The sequence below is a fragment of the Schistocerca nitens genome, chromosome 9 (assembly GCF_023898315.1).
Source record: "Schistocerca nitens isolate TAMUIC-IGC-003100 chromosome 9, iqSchNite1.1, whole genome shotgun sequence".
Lineage (NCBI taxonomy): Eukaryota > Metazoa > Arthropoda > Insecta > Orthoptera > Acrididae > Schistocerca > Schistocerca nitens.
In genome coordinates this window covers 356,016,635-356,037,132 of record NC_064622.1, presented here as the reverse complement: position 1 = coordinate 356,037,132, position 20,498 = coordinate 356,016,635, and the positions used below count along the sequence as shown (strand labels likewise).

Here is a 20,498-nt window from a genome sequence, read left to right as displayed (position 1 = left end):
ACATCTTGCTCACCAGATGGTAGAGTTTTGTCAGGACTGGCTCTCCCAAGGCCGTCAGTAGTTCCAATGGAATGTTGTCTACTCCGGGGGCCTTGTTTCGACTCAGGTCTTTCAGTGCCCTGTCAAACTCTTCACGCAGTATCGTATCTCCCATTTCATCTTCATCTACATCCTCTTCCATTTCCATAATATTGTCCTCAAGTGCATCGCCCTTGTATAGACCCTCTATATACTCCTTCCACCTTTCTGCTTTCCCTTCTTTGCTTAGAACTGGGTTTCCATCTGAGCTCTTGATGTTCATACAAGTGGTTCTCTTATCTCCAAAGGTCTCTTTAATTTTCCTGTAGGCAGTATCTATCTTACCCCTAGTGAGATAAGCCTGTACATCCTTACATTTGTCCTCTAGCCATCCCTGCTTAGCCATTTCGCACTTCCTGTCGATCTCATTTTTGAGACGTATGTATTCCTTTTTGCCTGCTTCATTTACTGCATTTTTATATTTTCTCCTTTCATCAATTAAATTCAATATTTCTTCTGTTACCCAAGGATTTCTACTAGCCCTCGTCTTTTTACCTACTTGATCCTCTGCTGCCTTCACTACTTCATCCCTCAAAGCTACCCATTCTTCTTCTACTGTATTTCTTTCCCCCATTCCTGTCAATTGTTCCCTTATGCTCTCCCTGAAACTCTGTACAACCTCTGGTTCTTTCAGTTTATCCAGGTCCCATCTCCTTAAATTCCCACCTTTTTGCAGTTTCTTCAGTTTTAATCTACAGGTCATAACCAATAGATTGTGGTCAGAGTTCACATCTGCCCCTGGAAATGTCTTACAATTTAAAACCTAGTTCCTAAGTCTCTGTCTTACCATTATATAATCTATCTGATACCTTTTAGTATCTCCAGGGTTCTTCCATGTATACAACCTTCTATCATGATTCTTAAACCAAGTGTTAGCTATGATTAAGTTGTGCTCTGTGCAAAATTCTACAAGGCGGCTTCCTCTTTCATTTCTTCCCCCCAATCCATATTCACCTACTACGTTTCCTTCTCTCCCTTTTCCTACACTCGAATTCCAGTCACCCATGACTATTAAATTTTCGTCTCCCTTCACTATCTGAATAATTTCTTTTTTTTCATCATACATTTCTTCAATTTCTTCGTCATCTGCAGAGCTATTTGGCATATAAACTTGCACTACTGTAGTAGGTGTGGGCTTCGTATCTATCTTGGCCACAATAATGCGTTCACTAAGCTGTTTGTAGTAGCTTACCCGCGTTCCTATTTTCCTATTCATTATTAAACCTACTCCTGCATTACCCCTATTTGACTTTGTGTTTATAACCCTGTAGTCACCTGACCAGAAGTCTTGTTCCTCCTACCACCGAACTTCACTAATTCCCACTATATCTAACTTTAACCTATCCATTTCCCTTTTTAAATTTTCTAACCTACCTGCCCGATTAAGGGACCTGACATTCCACGCTCCGATCCGTAGAACGCCAGTTTTCTTTCTCCTGATAACGACAAGTGTAATGATAACAAGTGTCTTAACTCCAAGGTGTAGCTGTGCTAGACATAACATTTTTCCAAGATGCGTCAGTATATGTTGACTACTCCTGTAATTTTTTGACAAATGTATATGCATTTTGTCACCACATTAAGTCAGCTTATAGAAATGAAATCTTGATATTTTGAGCTTGAAACTAACACAAAAAAGCCAATTTTTAATAAATACATTGAGATCTTGTGCTAATATGACCAGCCATATAAAACTACTGGTTAAACTAACAAAATGGCTATAAATATTGGTCTTAAAAGACACAAAAACCATTCTTAAAACTGTGTGCGACAGATTGTTTGCATTGGTATAGCATTCTAAATGAAACCATAAAAACATATATCTGAGTTTGAGTTCTGGTCCACCATGAAATTTTAACTTGTTTATTACAGTCATTATAATGGAACATGGTAATTAAAGTGCTGAGCCCAACAGATGTAAAAGTCGAAAATTAATACCTTGACACGCATTGTTGATAAATCCATTGGCTGCTTAACAACATCACTGTAGTCCACAACTTCTGTCTGGTCAACAGGCTCTGAGAATATTTCACCAGTGTCTTTCGTCTGTAATAGATCTATAAGACCTATCATGAAGCATTCCCGAGGACATAGTTCCATCCGCAGACAGTGTTCCTTCCTAGCAGGGTGGTAAAAGGTAAGAGAATGAATTAGATTTGTAATTTGAACACAGTTTTGATATTAAAATTTTTATAGAACACACTAGTCATTAATTACTAAGGAAAGACATGTAAGAATTTTTCCCTCACACCTCTCTCCACCCCACACCCTACAACGTTGAGAGAGGGGGGGAGAAAGAGTGAGGCAGTGGGGGTTGAGGGAGAGAAGGGGGGAGAGGGGGAGAGGGGAAGCGGAGAGGGTGAGGCGGGAGGGGGATGGGGAGAGGAGAGAGGGACGGGGGGGGGGGGGGGGGGGAGAGAAAGAAAGGAAGAGAGAGAGAGAGAGAGAGAGAGGGAGGTTTTGGTGTTTCGTGTGCTAACCTATTTAGTTTAACCCTTTCTTTACCAGCGTAGCTTATAAGAAACATCGTCTTTCCATAGATGTATTTTGCATCAAACCGATTTTAACTACCCTTTGCCACTGTTTACTTGAAGCTCCATGCCAGTAGTGACTGTTCCTGACAACAGATGGCAGGAACTAGCGCGCGGGAAGAAGGAAACAATTGTTGAGCGTGACTAGTTGCTGGAGTCTTCATTGTGAAGAATTGATGATAAAAAACGCGTAAAATACGTAAGTTTTGCACTTTCGTTTACAGTCAAATAATTATCGTGTGTTGTGACAATCCTTCCTGCATAAGTACATCATACATTTGACTTGCAGAATGATTTCCAGATAAGATAAACTGCGCAAAACCTTATGTTGCTTCAAAGCAACAGTGGAATTGAGTGGAAATTCCGTAATATAATGCGTCGCTTTACAAATCTATTGATGTAGGTGTTTGAAATTTTGCTTTGCAGGTATAAAATCACATTCTAGACACTTTTTAAATATTGCATCACTATGTCTGGCTTTTTGACTGATGCTGACCGAGAATATATTATGAATTTACCTGATAATGAGTTCAATGCATACATTGATGTCCCTGATGGGGATATATCAGATGTTGGGGACGAAGATAAAGATGAAACTGTCGAAATTGATGAAAGTTCTCAAGCTATTTCCGAAGCAGCTGTCATGAATTTCATTCAGGTGGTGGAAAAGGAGAAGTAACAATATTGAGAAAGTACATAATTATAAGCATAATTACGTATTTTAGATGTCAATATCTTTAAATTTCAGGCTGATGCAGTCAGGAGTGGTAAAGTTATTGATTCTCAGCCAAAATCAGATGTAAGCAACAACAATACAAATGAAGGAGCACCATCTACACGTGAGCAGCAGCAGCAAGTAAAACATAGATGTAAGCGTAGTGATTATAAATTTAGAAAAACTGATTTTGTGGTAAAAGACACAGAATGGAAAGAATCACTTCCACCACCACCAATAGAGGAAATGACACCTTTGCAATATTATAAAATATTTATGAATGATGACGTATTTGAACTCATTGCTGAGCAGTCCAATATCTATGCTTTGCGGAAAGATTCAGTTTCTTTGCAGACGAGCAAAAATGAAATGGAGCAGTTTGTTGGTATTTTACTGCACATGGGCATAATCAAAATGCCTTCCATTCATTTATACTGGTCGAATGAGTGTAGGTATTCACCAATAGCTGATGTGATGAGCAGAACTCGCTTCTTCCAGCTACTACGGTATTTTCATGTTGTCAATAATCAAGACTTGCCTGAAGCTGATAGTAATCGTGACAAACTCTTCAAGATTCGCCCACTTTTATCTGTATTGCAGCCATCATTGAGGACACTCCCTCTAGAAGAATACCAAGCTGTTGATGAACAGATAGTACCATTCAAGGGTAGAAGCGGTTTGGAACAGTACATAAGAAATAAGCCTCACAAGTGGGGCTACAGATCTTCTACGAGAGCTGGTGCTTCAGGCATGATGTATGATTTTGAAATTTATGTTGGCAAAAACACCTGCAGTGATAGAGGATTAGGTTTGTCTGGGGATATTGTTTTGGCATTGACGGAAACATTGCCAGAGATACAGCATTTCAAAGTGTTTGCTGATAGTTGGTTTTCGTCTATACCATTAGCAATTGCCCTGAAAGAAAGGGGCATTGAATTCTGTGGCACCATCAGGACAGACAGGATGGGAAAATGTCCCTTGAAAACTGAAGCGGAGCTCAAGAAAACTGGATGTGGCTCCTGTGACTGGAGAGTGGAAACAACAAAGAATGTAGCTTTAGTACGCTGGTTTGACAGAAAATGCATAAATTTCGTGTCAACATATGCTTGTGTTGAGCCCATGGCAACATGTAGACGCTATTCTGCATCTGAAAAGAAATTCATTGATGTACCTAGACCTTAAATAGTGGAAAAAGTACAACAAACATATGGGGGGCGTGGACCTTGCTGACATGTTGATAGAACTATACCGTATCAACTTGAGGTCACGGAAGTGGTATATGCGCATTGTGTACTGGTGTTTGTCTGTAGCAGTTGTCAATGGATGGCTACTCCACCGACGTCAAATGGTCCAACGTGGCAAAACCTCAAAGGTGTCACTCCTGCAGTTCCAAGCTAATATTGCTGCAAGTCTACTGCTTGCGGGTGAATCAGGTTCCCAAAAGAAGAGAGGAAGACCAAGTTCTGAAATATTGACAAGGACTCCTGCAGCAAAAAGGACTGTATGTGCAGCTCCAGTTATGGATGTGCGTTTTGATGGGTTCGAACACTTTGCAGATATGGTAGAGAAGAAAGGTCGATGTAAAGTTTGCATTAAGTCTACTACACAAATTTTTTGCACCATGTGTAAAGTGCATCTGTGTCTCACAGTAAATAAGAAGTGTTTCCACATCTTTCATGGAATATAATAACTTCATAAGGCAGAGATACAACACACACTGATGTCTGACAAGATACATGAAAGTAAAACAGTGAAATGTTTGCAGTACAAAAATTTCAAATTTTTACTAATACACAGATCTTAATTTGTTAATTACTCGAAGGAAAATTAGTCATCACCACATTGTCAATAATAAAAATGCTGTGCATAGACTTCTAAGCTATAAAATGTGATGTATAAACAAATATTTTGCTTACATGAACCCATGTTTATTTAATTTTGTTTCTATGATGTCACTACCTGTAAGAACCACTGTTGCTTAAAATCAACGTTAAAAATTTTTTGGAATAAAACATATAAAAAAAAGATTTTATCATATTTTACATTTATGCACCTAAATAAGTGTAAAAACGAATGCAGATTTTTTTTTTCTCAAAACTTCGAAATTCGGTAAAGAAAGGGTTAATAAGCATACAACTTTTTTTTTAGACTCTGGGATCTTTCTTTCTCTACATTACTAGCACAAAAGTGAGTAAAACAGAATGATGTACAGGGTGAGCACAAAGTCTTGCCCTGATTATAACAATTTATTAAATTTATTACAGAATAACTGTTTGATATAATAATTTAGATTTGATGCCATTACACAGGTTAGTGTTACTAGCTTTTCTTAAGACCTTACGTTAGTAAACCTCAACGTGTGTTCCATTGGTAGCTGGGAGAATGTCGAGGCCGTATTCCAGTTCCCGCCAGGTGTTTCGTAACGTGTTCTGTCACAGTACCCATAGCAGCTTGTATCCTAGCCTTAGTTCGTTGACGTCAGCAACCGATGTGATGAAGACTCTGTCCTTGATATAGCCCCGGAAATAAAATTCAAGGGGTGTAATATATGGAGAGCGGGGTGGCCAGGGTGTTGGACTGTTCCTCCCAATCCGCTGATCCGGAAATGTTTCATCCATGAAATCACACACTATCAAAGCCCAGTGGGGGTGGGGGAGAGTTCTTCCATCTTGCTGGATAATTATCCATGGTTGACATTCTTCTAACTGTGGCGTAATGAACTGTTGCAAAATGTCTAAGTAAATATTAGCAGTAAAGGATTTTTCCACGAAGAAAAATGGTCCAAAAACCCTGTTATGCATAGGCCGCAACAAACATTCACTTTTTCACTGTCTCACTGTAATTGTACAGTAGTATGTGGAGACTCTGAACCCCATATACGGAAATTATGCCTATTTACTATTCCACTGACATGAAAGGTGGATTCATCGGTAAAGCATATGCAATTACTCCGTTGAAATGATTACCAAACACGATCAACAGTTGCATCACTCACACGAGGCCTGCCACTTTAAGGACGATCTTCAATGCTGCCTATTTTGTTAAACTTTGCATACAATCGCTTTATTGATTTAACGTCAGGTGGGCTGTGTCCATAAGAAGCCTGAAATTTATGCTGAACACTGATGGGTGATTTTGTTTTGTGAAACCAAAGCACACAATGCGCTTTCTCCTGCTTCAACACCATTTTGCCAGCACCTAACGTGACCTAACAGACCGCGTCAGTTTTTTGGAGCACTAGCACCGTCTATTAGTCACAACAACTAGTAACACTAACCTATGTAACAAGATGAAATGTACTTATTATGGCAAACAGTTATTCTGTTACAAATTTTTATAATCAGTGCAAGACTTTGTGCTCGCCCTGTATATACTGTCTTAGAGCAGTTCATGACATGTTAATTGGAGCCCATAGTAAAACATCACAACATATGTGAATTTTAAAATTTTCTCGGCGAATTGATTGTTCAAACAAATTTCAGGCTTGCAGCCGGTCGTCGTTCAATACTTTGCATGATATTTCAACTGGGCACCTGCCAGTCATCTTCAGGTGAGCCATCGCAGACTGGCGAAAACGTCCTCCGTTCCGCAATATATAGCGTACTGTAACTATTCTGCGCAAGTGTCGAAAACTTGATAGATAAACCACACTGCCCGCCGGCAACGCCCTCGCTGGTGGAATAGCGGAACTCAGTCGCCCTCTGCGTTGCTGTTTGCCACAGCCGTGGACGCACTCTGTCATCTTCGATTTGAGCAAATCGTGGAGATGATGCGATTCCATGCACTGTCCAGCTGGTAGCTGGGGAGGAGATGGCCTCACATATCCGAAGTTTCGAGAAGCTACGTGGTAAAAGAGCAAAGCTTTTAAGTTCTTTAACCTTTTTATTGAGATGTCGGGACCATGGCATTATACCAAAATTTTCTAGAGGGATTCATTTCATTAAGACCGCTGCTGCACGGAAGATCACTGAGAAGGCTAGTCATGCTATTGTCAAAGAGAGGATTTGCTATATAAGACGAAGGTTAGATGCTATTTCAGCAGAACTTTACCAGTTACATCTGAAGGTTGCAAGGTATCTTTCTCCTGTATCATGGGACTGGGTCGATGAAGTGACTTTGGCCAAGTTCGAGTGGATCCACAAGGATGCTAATTATCAGCAGATATCTTCTCACGGAGAAGAATTTGGACGACGCGAAACTGTCTGTATTAAGCAAGGGACTCAACTTTGCACCTACACCTACAGCATCACCATTAATAAGTATTTTGAGTGGTGTTGAAGAAGCTGTGTGACGTCTTCCTTTGGCTGCTGCAAACGAAATAAGAAGGGAAACTTGCCATGCTCTGTTGAAGGCTTCTATTCAATGCAGTAATTTAACCTCTGCAGAAAGGGCTGCATTACGAAATCTGAGAGAGGACCCTGACATAGTGGTATTGAAAGCTGACAAAGGTAATGCAACTGTTTTGTTACCTCTTGGTGTGTATAAAGATAAGATGTATGGTCTGCTAAGTGACTACCTATAGGAGGATTGATTACGATCCTACAGGACGTGTGCAACGGAAAACTTCAGCACTATTAAATTCCTCCTCCTTACCGCAAGAGACCATCAAGAGGTTAAGACCACATGGTTGTGTACCTCCAAGACTGTATGGCCTTCCAAAGATTCATAAAGAGGGTCTTCCTCTGCGTCCAATAGTGAGCAACACTGGAGCCCGTACATATGATTCAGCTAAACATCTCGCTTCCTTACTGAGACCTTTCGTAGGCAAGTGCTCACATCACATACGTAACTCAGCTGATTTTATTAATAGACTGGGGGCTCTTCGTCTTAGCAGTGTAGACCTTCTAGTAAGTTTTGATGTGGTCTCACTTTTTACAAAAGTTCCTCTTGCAGATTCTTTGACACTGATTGGTAACATGTTTCCTGTAGATATCACTGTTTTGTTCAGGCACACTCTTTCCTCAACTTATTTTGTGTTTAATCAAGAATATTTTGATCAGACTGACGGTGTCGCCATGGGTAGCCTCCTGTCTCCTTTGGTGGCCAACCTTTTTATGGAGGATTTTGAAGAGAGAGTGCTTTAATCAGCTGCTTGAATCAGCTGCCGTGAAACCAACAGTTTTTTGGCGGTATGTGGATGACACTTTCATAGTGTGGCCTCATGGAGAAGATAAATTAATGGAGTTCCTACATCACCTCAACTCCATTCATAGCAACATCCAGTTCGCCATGGAAATAGAGAAAGATGGTTGTTTGCCTTTCTTGGACGTACTGGTTCGAAGGAAGAATGATGGTTCTCTAGGGCATTCAGTTTACCGGAAATCCACTCATACTGATTTGTACCTGCAAGCATCGAGTTGCCATCACCCATCGCAAACCATGAGTTTGCTTAAAACACTTGTTCATAGAGCTCATACTGTCTCAGATCTAGAGAGCTTACCTCAAGACCTCGCCCATCTAAAGACAGTATTAAGTGAAAATGGGTATTCCATCCGGTAGATTAACAGGGCACTAACAGTTAAGACTAAGAAGCAGGAAGTGAATAAAGAGGAGAACATGCTGGAACAATCTTTAGCTTTTCTTCCTTTCGTTGGAATCCTCAGAAAATTTCAGGTAAAAGTGCTTTTCCACCCACCATCGAAGATTGCGGACCTTGTGGGATCAGTTAAGGATAATCTGTTACTACGAAAGGCCGGAATTTACAAGATACCGTGCCAATATGGTATGGCTTACATAGGTCAAACCACACGCACCGTGAAAGAACGCTGCACTGAACATCAACGTTACACCTGTCTTTTGCAGCCAAGCAAGTCCGCTATTGCTGAACATTGTATTTCTACTGGACATTCAATGGAGTGTGAGAAAACAATGATTTTGTCCACAGCAACGTCTTTCTGGGACTCCATTATTAAAGAATCTGCAGTAACACGACTGGCAGAAAATCTGTTAAACCGTGACAGCGGCTACCAGCTGGACAGTGCATGGAATCCCATCATCTCCATGATTTGTTCAAATCAAAGACGACAGAGTGCGTCCACGGCCGTGGCAAACAGCAACGCAGAGGGCGACTGAGTTCCACTATTCCACCAGCGAGGGCGCTGCTGGTGGGCAGTGTGGTTCATCTATCAAGTTTTTGACGTATGCGCAGAATAGTTACAGTACGCTATATATTGCGGAACGGAGGACGTTTTTGCCAGTCTGTGACAGCTCACCTGAAGATGACTGGCAGGTGCCCAGTTGAAATATCGTGCAAAGTATTGAACGACGACCGGCTGCAAGCCCGAAATTTGTTTGAACAATCACAACATAGCTGACGAAGTGCCTAACATTGGATGCTATGAAATGCAAGGGCTCTCTGCAACAACTTTGATTATATTCTGCTCCTCTCTCCATTACACTCTTGGTATTACCATTTAATAAGTTCAAATGCAATTATATCATTGCATGACATATAGTTTAGGACATTTGATGTCATAAACATTGAGCTGTATGAAAATGAAACAGCAGGGTGAAAGTCACTAGAGATACAGATAAAATTTGTATACAAACCTGTCCAAAATATGTTAAATGTATGTGACATGTGCATATTTGGGAACATCCATTGACAAAAAACTTCTCCTAAACCCGTGGATTGATTTCAACCAAACATGGTACACTTACTAATATCTGGAAAGAAATACTGTGGGGGTAGGAAGCAGCACCCTCCTACTGGGGTGGTAGTGATAACATGGAGTGAGAATGAGGAGAAGAGGAGATTGACAGACAGGTAGCGGGAAGGAGGAGATGGTCACAGATATGGGAGAGGGGAAATGGACAGAGGGAGGGGGAGGAAAAATGGACAGAGGGAGGGGGAGGAGAAATGGACCGAGGGAGGGGGAGAGGAAATGGACAGAGCGGGAAGAGGAGGAGGTGGATGGAGGGAGGGTGGAGGAGGAGACTGATGGAGGGTGCGGGGGGGGGGGGAGGAGGAGATGACAAGAGGGAGGAAAGAGGGGATGGAAAAGGACATTAGTGTTTAATGTCCCATTGACAACAAGATCATTAGAGACAGCATAAGCCCAGATTGGGGAAGGATGGAGAAGGAAATTGGCCGTGCCCTTTCAAAGGATCTGTCCCAGCATTTGCCATAAGCAATTTAGTGAAATCATGGAAAACCTAAATCTGGATGGCCAGATGTGAGCTTGAAGTGTAGTCCTCTCAGATGCAAGTCCAGTGTGCTCACCACTGTGCTACCTTGCTCAATGCAGGGAATGAACAGAGAGGGTGGGGCAGGAGAAGAGGGACTGAGAGAGACAGTAGGAGGAGATGGACAGAGAGAGAGAGTTGGAGGAGCAGACAGGCTGAGAGAGAATGAGGAGGAGATGGATAGAGAGAGAGAGAGGGAAGAAGAGATGGACTGAAATAATCTCCAATATACTTGCTCTAACTGACCACATTCCCATATCTGCCCTTACTAAAGACAAAAGTTCTGTCATTCACCTTTAATCTTCATGTAGTGAATTCTATACATTAACAATTAGTTTATGACTATGTATTTCAAATTAACATCCTTTAACGTAATAACAAACAACTATAATAATAATGAATAGTAACAGCTCTCAAAAGAATCATGTTTAGGAACATATTATTGCCTCCAGTAACTACTTATACATTTCTCAGCTATGAATTCAGATACTAATGAATACTTTAAAAATTAAATTTGATATCCATACGAGAAACTTACAATTTGCATAGTTCTTTTTTGAGCTTCTCTCGTTTGCGCACCAGTTCACAGAGGAGACGAGCTCGTTCCAAATCTTGGCGAAGGCACTGCCAAAACTTCAATTGTCGATAAAGTTCACCCTGCAACAATACAGTAATGTATCTCAATTGCAGACTTGTCAAAACATTCAAGGAGATATTGTATGATATGCTCCTACCTTGCACTAGCAACCCGTATACAGCTGCATTATGTTCTAGAGAAAATCTTACACAACTGTTCCTTTTTACCATCCATCACAACTGTGGAACTTATTTGTTTTAGTAAATTAAACAGTCTTCACTCTTGTAACACAGTTTTTGATTTAGCAATGACGTACAGATTTAAAATATTTAACAAGGGTTGCTGTCAATCACCCTTCTTGTATAAAACTCTATATAAGGCTCCTAGCCTTAAAACCACTGTATAATTTTTGTCATGACCTAGTGTTAATGTTTATTTCCTACATTTGTAATGTGCTGTCTTATACACTATTGTTCAGCTTCATCTTGGTCAAAGAGCGTTCCGCTTGATTTCTTCTTGTACACTGAGGTGGTACAATGTCCCTAATAAGAGTTAAAAAAAAACTTTGTGTAAACACCACTACAAAATGATCTTTACTGCGAAAGTAGGACAAAATTAAAGAAAGACTCTTCTGAGGAAGTAATCTTGATCATCTCAAGCACCACAGCTGATTCTTGTTAATATTAATAAGACACCACAAAAGTTATATTCTTCAGAGTGATATTTTGAATACGATATCAGAAATGACAGGATTTGTAGACAACATGTTTGTTTTGACCAATTCCTCCAAGGAAAATAAATTTAAAAAAGGGGGATTGACAAAGACCAAATAAAATTAAACATGAAATCAGCTGCATTTTACTACACAATTTAAAAAATTTACTGTGACTACCCTAGCCTCATCCTAGATTACAAGTGCTCAAAGTCTCATATAAGATTCACAGCAAACACAGATATAATACAAGAAAGAAGCAGACTCATCAGGCTGTAGGTCAGACATGTAGGTAACAAGAATTTATTCCAAAATGTCTTCAGGGGGACGTGTAGATACTATGAAAATTTTGGAAGGAAAACAATTGAAGTCAATAAAAGTACGCAGGTAATGAAAGAGAAACATGTTGGACAGGCATTTCATTTCAAAAGTGTTAAGATCTCAGATGGCTAGTAACTAAGAACATATGTAAAATTGGACAAGAATTCAAATACGTCTTTAAATGTTTATATAATGTAAATGATTGTTCAGAAAAAAGAGAGTAATGAATATAATGACACTGTAGAAGAAATGCCACATGATGTTTTACAAAGGCACATAAAGAAGATAGTTTTTCCATACGAACAGTTTAAATTAGTCAAAAGAAATAAAGCAAACTGTCACTGATTTGGACTTCATGATAATTCAGATTGGTCTAGATTCTATGAACCCACAGACAAAGTGGTAATTCAAACTCATTAAAAAATTTTAAAATTTCGTTCTTGATTTGCATATGGTCCATTGAGCTAAGCCACTTCCAAAGACAACTTGTTCCTTTCTCTCATTAAAATCCAATATTTTTCTATGCAGTTGACGACAATTTTAGTGAATATCTTGTACATTATGTAGAGGGGGCTGATAAGCCTGAAGTTTTTTTATGCCTTGTGTGTCTCCTTTTTTGTGAAGTACAGTTACTGTATTGTCCTGGTTTTGTGAGAGATGTTCTCCACAGACATTCTGTAAATCTGGACTACTTGGGACGAGTCCCACTCCAAATTACTGAAAACCCCTATTATAGAAATGTTTTCTAAATTAATCATCTAAAGCTATAATTATAAATATCACATTGAACAATAGGGTTAAACAAATTAAAAGTTTCAACATATATTCAAAGGTTTCATTAAATTAGCTCCAATAACAAGAGCCCATGCCGTCTAGACTCTTCCCATCAACACCAGCATTTTTGAAATATAGAGGTGAGAACTCAGCCTACTTTGAGGTTGAAATTGCTATATTTAATGATCTGTGATCCACATATGAGATACCTCAAGCATTCTAACCTGGTTAGCTTCCCAAAAAATATGATAATCAGAAAGAGTTTTCCAAATCTTCACTTAGGAACATATCATCATCCACAAAGTGTAGATGGTTCGTATCTGAGCCATCCCTATAAATTATCCGACATGAGTATTTTATTATTAATAATTATGATAAAGATAAACTACTCTCATACAAATCCTATGGACACCATTAGATTACCTGCCACTTGTTTGAGAATGCACCAACAACTCTTGACAAAAAAAAGTGAATAAAGGAAATAAATAAAGAGGGGAAGAAATCCTCAGAAATATGAAAAACAGAGATACTTTAAACTAACAACGAAAGATTTTCCAGTTGAAAGATATTGATTCTGAAACTGTACAGAAGCATGCTGCGCTGCTCAATACAGAAGACCCCATACTAACAAGTATGCGATCTCATAAGCTCATACTGTAAAACCGCCATCTCATAAGCTCATACTGTAAAACCAAAAAAACAGTTAGAAAATGTTTGGAATGATATCCTCAGACTGTCTGTTTTGCAAAATATTAAAATAGACTGCAGTGAATCTCAAGGTAGTCAGTGTCTGTCGTGATCTTTGATTTAAAAAGGAATTCAATAAAAGCACTCCGTCTTCAGGCCACGAGTGGCCTACTGGGACCATCCGACCGCCGTGTAATCCTCAGTGGAGGATGCGGATAGGAGGGGCGTGGGGTCAGCACACTGCTCTCCCGGTCGTTATGATGGTATTCTTGACCGAAACCGCTACTGTTCGGTTGAGTAGCTCCTCAATTGGCATCACGAGGCTGAGTGCACCCCAAAAAGGCATTCAATATTAAAAGTTAATATCTACCGCACAAACTGTAAAATATCTGAGAGATGCTTGCTGCCTCCAAGAAGACCGAGTGAAAAAGTTCTTGGATTTTGCACTGCAATGGTACGCTAGCTCAGATCCTGCTTTCAAGTGCAAGTTTGTTTCAAAACAATGCACATCTGTCATATTTCTCCCATGCTTTCCTCTCAAACTGAACTTGTCAGAATTTTTCCTCTGCTCTATGCCCAAAACTAAAATGAAAGGAAGTTGTTTCCAAAGCATATAGCACATTCAGAAATCAGTAATAAAAGAAGTCAGTGTCATTAAAAAAAATCATTCCAGGAAATAATATTCCAAACAGCATGTACTCAATACTGGGAAATACTTTGAAGGAAACAACACTTAAAATGTTGTAAAATTGTACATGAAATGTCTATAGCACGAATTCTGTCTTCCACCACATTCTATACAACCACGAAATATCGCCATGTGCGCCACCCACTGTAACTGCAGAGTGACCCATCAGTCGTTAAGTGCTGTGTACAGGCTCCATAAGTCACTAATGTGCATAAATTGTAATGCATATTACGTGATGCTGCATGCTATATGCAGTATATCAAGACGATGATGTCACTCCGTGGAAACAAAACAGTTACGAGGAATTAAATTATGGTCAGTGTATAAAACTAAAACCAGAATGGACGAGAATGCTGCAGTTTACATCTATCACATTTTTTTTCAGTCTTCCATCTTAGTGTGCTTCTTTTGAGAATATTACACCAGAGTGCACAGTTTTCCATGCCTCAGAAACAGGTATGGCATGCAGTTCAACTCTGCTGCTGGACTGATATCGTCAGTCAGTACACACATGGTAGCAGGAGAACTGTTTTAGCATGCAAGTGACAGTATATCTCTATAAAATCTCTTCAAAAATTTCAAAAATGCCATGGATCCAAAAATAAATTCATTCATTGAGCAGTATGTCTGGCTCCTTCAAGAGATGCATGAAAATTCTGAGTTCCTCCAGCATATTACCAAAAAAACTCTTTGGAACTGTCTGCATTATTTCCATGTGCTGTTTTAGCTTTTGTTCTTTACATCACATGGTTTATGTGTGTACTGAATATGGTTATATTTATCATGTGCGTGTATCATATTATTTACACAAGATCCAGCTCAGCTTATCCTTTACATGTTTCAACAGATCTGAAGATATTCAGAATATGGAAGAAACGGTAACCATTTTAAACACAAATGGAACAATGGACTTAAATTGGGGAAAAAAAAATTAGAATAATCTAGAAGTTGCATGGAATACTGTCACTTCAGTCTCACAGAAGCATAGGCTCACCAAAACAAAAAAAACATGGTCAAATAATATATCCACCAATGGTGTCATTTCTGTAAATGGTTGTATGTAATGAAAACTTGTTAATACTGAAGCCACATTTTGGGTAAACAATCTCTGAAAAAAGATGAATCGCAGCATATCTGATATGCAACCCACTAACGGTGCGGTCACTAGTAAGCCATAATTCACTGATATTTATATTTTTCGAGATCCAGTTAACTCAAACATTCTCTGTCTATCGTGTCCTCTTATTACTATTGCTAAAGAAAAAGAATCTATAAAGTAAATAACTATGAAGAATAAACTATATTTATTCAGAAAGAAAAATGAATCTTCATTTTCACTACAGAATTGACATTATAATGTAGTTGGCTCACTTTTTAAATACACTCCTGGAAATGGAAAAAAGAACACATTGACACCGGTGTGTCAGACCCACCATACTTGCTCCGGACACTGCGAGAGGGCTGTACAAGCAATGATCACACGCACGGCACAGCGGACACACCAGGAACCGCGGTGCTGGTCGTCGAATGGCGCTAGCTGCGCAGCATTTGTGCACCGCCGCCGTCAGTGTCAGCCAGTTTCCCGTGGCATACAGAGCTCCATCGCAGTCTTTAACACTGGTAGCATGCCGCGACAGCGTGGACGTGAACCGTATGTGCAGTTGACGGACTTTGAGCGAGGGCGTATAGTGGGCATGCGGGAGGCCGGGTGGACGTACCGCCGAATTGCTCAACACGTGGGGCGTGAGGTCTCCACAGTACATCGATGTTGTCGCCAGTGGTCGGCGGAAGGTGCACGTGCCCGTCGACCTGGGACCGGACCGCAGCGACGCACGGATGCACGCCAAGACCGTAGGATCCTACGCAGTGCCGTAGGGGACCGCACCGCCACTTCCCAGCAAATTAGGGACACTGTTGCTCCTGGGGTATCGGCGAGGACCATTCGCAACCGTCTCCATGAAGCTGGGCTATGGTCCCGCACACCGTTAGGCCGTCTTCCGCTCACGCCCCAACATCGTGCAGCCCGCCTCCAGTGGTGTCGCGACAGGCGTGAATGGAGGGACGAATGGAGACGTGTCGTCTTCAGCGATGAGAGTCGCTTCTGCCTTGGTGCCAATGATGGTCGTATGCGTGTTTGGCGCCGTGCAGGTGAGCGCCACAATCAGGACTGCATACGACCGAGGCACACAGGGCCAACACACGGCATCATGGTGTGGGGAGCGATCTCCTACACTGGCCGTACACCACTGGTGATCGTCGAGGGGACACTGAATAGTGCACGGTACATCCAAACCGTCATCGAACCCCTCGTTCTACCATTCCTAGACCGGCAAGAGAACTTGCTGTTCCAACAGGACAATGCACGTCCGCATGTATCCCGTGCCACCCAACGTGCTCTAGAAGGTGTAAGTCAACTACCCTGGCCAGCAAGATCTCCGGATCTGTCCCCCATTGAGCATGTTTGGGACTGGATGAAGCGTCGTCTCACGCGGTCTGCACGTCCAGCACGAACGCTGGTCCAACTGAGGCGCCAGGTGGAAATGGCATGGCAAGCCGTTCCACAGGACTACATCCAGCATCTCTACGATCGTCTCCATGGGAGAATAGCAGCCTGCATTGCTGCGAAAGGTGGATATACACTGTACTAGTGCCGACATTGTGCATGCTCTGTTGCCTGTGCCTATGTGCGTGTGGTTCTGTCAGTGTGATCATGTGATGTATCTGACCCCAGGAATGTGTCAATAAAGCTTCCCCTTCCTGGGACAATGAATTCACGGTGTTCTTATTTCAATTTCCAGGAGTGTATGAATGACTCATTTAATGTAAAAGTGAATGTTGTGTTACTATGTACTCATCTGATTTGGCTACAATCTTACATAACATGAATGAAAAACTTCAGTCCAAGAAGTATCTTACAGAAAAAATGAGAAACACGTTTTCAAAATGTGAGGAACAAATAGTGGATGTGTGCTATTTTAAAATGATAGCACCATTCTTCTTCTTTGATAAAGACTCTAAACAATATTACTCATTTTTTTCTGACAACTGTAATAGTAAAACAAAGTAACTACAAAGCAAGTAACTGAGTGAGAAAAAAGTGACTGCCCAGTGAAAATTGAAACAGAATGTTCTCTAGCTTCCCCCTGTACGAAACAAGGACTTGAAGTCCAGTTAATGAATGAAAACTAGGGGAAAAACTTGTGCAGGTGTAAATTTTTGTACACTGGTAGGAGGGTGTGTCGTGAATAACATGCTAAAAATCCCCACAGGTGAGGACATGAATGTGTGTGCGGCTGGCGGGGGGCATTAAAGGTATTTTTTTTATTATTTTTATACTTTATGTTTCCCAGTACAAAACTAAATTTCCTACAAAAACAGCCCTACTCACTTTTTCTCTATGACTAACACTTCCCACACTGCACAGGATGGAAAAATTGCAGAATATCATTCTAACAATATAAAATTACTGTTCAATGAAGTGGGATATAACACATATTAAATATGTGCAGTAGAGCTGTATTAAGGAATAAATTGTGTTCTGGGGGTGTAACAGGGTGAAGGGGTGGGGATTGAGGGTAGAAGTACGAGGGAAATCAGGTTGTTGGATTGTGGTCATGCAGTCCACCTTCTTAGATCTGCAAACTGTATAGCGAGCAGGTGATCACCCACTCTATCTGCCCCGCTACAACATAAATGGCAACTACAGGATGTTTCATGAAGTTATACCTACCCCTACAGTATGCATTATGAAACACTGGTGACCCAGCGTGCAGACATGGCGAGATGTTTTATCTTTCACAAACTGCATTAACACTATATGAAATACAGTTATGTGTTACTAATAATAGTGACACAACTAATAAATAACACAAGTAACAAACAGGGACAGAATATGTGTAAATATCTGCACACTGTTCTACACTGCTAGAGGTGAAATTGATTCTTAGTCGTCTCAATGGAAACTGTAGAGTTCTTCAGGAACAGCAATGCTCCCCCCACCATGCGCACTGCTCACTTTCATTTTGCAGACAGATTATAGGAGGAGAAGGAGATTAGTGTTTAACATCCCGTCGACAACGAGGTCATTAGAGACGGAGCGCAAGCTCGGGTGAGGGAAGGATGGGGAAGGAAATCGGCAGTGCCCTTTCAAAGGAACCATCCCGGCATTTGCCTGAAGCAATTTAGGGAAATCACGGAAAACCTAAATCAGGATGGCCGGAGACGGGATTGAACCGTCGTCCTCCCGAATGCGAGTCCAGTGTGCTAACCACTGCGCCACCTCGCTTGGTCAGACAGATTATACTTCCACAGCATTTCCTGTCCAATTCTCTTATATAAATAGACAAAAAGCTTCACTGCACTTGTGTTTATATAGTGGAGTGATTTTCAGTTTGTTAAATGAGTTCTTACTTGCAGTTGGAAAGAGAGCTTTTTGGTAAAATACATTCCTATAGACATCGGCTGAGAAGTAAATAATTTTTAAGTCTGATTTTGTCAGTGACTGGATTGGTAAATGTTGCACCTTGCTGCTATCTATGAGGCATGTTCCAAAAGAAAGTGTGCTGTGAACTATAACAGGCTGTGGTTTTCTTGAGGGTTGGCAACAATGAGTGGTTGAGGGGTATCCCATGAACAGAGAGAGTATCTCAGGAACACGACAGTACATAAACTCATGTTGCAATGCCCAGTTTCATGAAAGATGTTGGTAAGAAATTCCACCAAGAGCGAGTCACATACTGTGATCTACTTCCTACTTTGTGGAAGGAGTAACATCTACCAAAATTTTTTCATGGATCTAAACAGTTATGGCAAAGGTGTTAGGAACAGGATGAGTGTGCTCATGTGGTGTAGGGTGTTTAGTAGAGGCAGAACAAATGTTCATGACATATAGAGGATCAGTAAATCTTCAATTTTGACTGATGAGTTGATGCAAAAAATCAAGGAAACTGTTCGTGAGGACTGTCGATTAACAGAGGATGAAATTTCTGCAATGTTTCCACAATTCTCCAGAACTCTCTTGAAGAGACTCTCGGAGAAATGCAGGAATACCAGAAACTGCGCACAAAATGGGCTCAAAACACCTAACAGAGCAGTAAAAGAAAAATGCTGTGTGCAAGATGGACCCCAAAACACCTAACAGAGCAGCACAAGAAAAATCAGATCAATAGTGCCCATGAGTTTCTTGAGCAACTTGAATTGGAAGGTGAGGATTGTCTGAGCTCTGCTAGACTGGACATGAAACATGGGCGACTCATAACATGCCTAAGACAAAAAGATGGCCATAACAGTGGTGTCAAATCATTTCCCCATGTCTGTCAAAAAACTCAAAACTACAATTTTGGCAAAAAGTCTAGGTCTCAGCATTTTGGGACAGAAAAGGCATAATTCTGGTTGAATTTCTGCCTCAGGAGGAGACCATTAATGCACAATGATATTGTGAAACACTAAAAAAAAGGAGTATTCAAAATATAGCATATTACGGTTCTAGATTTAAACTTGATCAGTCCTATTCCATCAGATATATTGATACCCACCTTACAAGATGTACTGTGGATGTGTGGTAAGTGGCTCTACTCAGTGCAGCCCTTCTACAAGTGTCAACAAGTCCTGAATGGAAGAGATTTATGCAGTCTGCTAGTAACACAATAGTGAGAGCTGTGTAGTAACTTTCTGGTCATTCCTTAATTCAACACAAAGTGACTAGACCACAATCATACAGATTTACAACAGGCTGTCAGTGATACAAAGCATGTTCAGAAAGTAAGTGTACTAGATTTTTTCTTTTTTTTAGTAAAAGTGCATTTGAAAAAAGATTACGGGATATTATTGACACACTTATTAATTGTTTTTCCAAATTATTGCCATTCCATTCAGTGCATGAGGTGAGCTATGGCACTAGCTTCTTCATGCCCTCCTTTAAGAACCCTCCTGCCAGCTCCTTTTGCCACTTCAGAGTTCCTTTCTGCATAAGTTAGGGGAATGTGTTCAAAACATACCAACCAAATGAGCCTAAGAGTGATTTGGTGACCAAGGCTGTGTGAAAACAGTCATTGTCGTGCAACAAACAAACTCCTGTCATCAGCATGTTGAAATACCTGAAGTTCTTTAACACCTAGGTGACCTACCTCTCTTGGAGAGGAAGAAATTAAAGCCTCTGGCACTCTTCCAATAGGACAACTGTGACTGAGATGAAGCATTTGATACCCCTCATGCTGTGAAAAATATTCCAG

The 20,498-nt window shown here is 40.6% G+C and overlaps 1 protein-coding gene across 2 annotated transcripts in view; it reads right to left on the bottom strand.

Moving 5' to 3' along the window:
* LOC126203349 (peregrin) overlaps positions 1-20,498 on the bottom strand; it is a 266,717-nt gene that overhangs the window by 154,198 nt on the left and 92,021 nt on the right. For both annotated transcript variants that reach the window (XM_049937638.1, XM_049937639.1), the window contains exons 10-11: positions 11,048-11,166; positions 2,017-2,197 (exon numbers count right to left, since the gene is read on the bottom strand). In XM_049937638.1, coding sequence (XP_049793595.1) covers positions 2,017-2,197; positions 11,048-11,166 — 300 coding nt within the window. The remainder of the gene's footprint in view (positions 1-2,016; positions 2,198-11,047; positions 11,167-20,498) is intronic.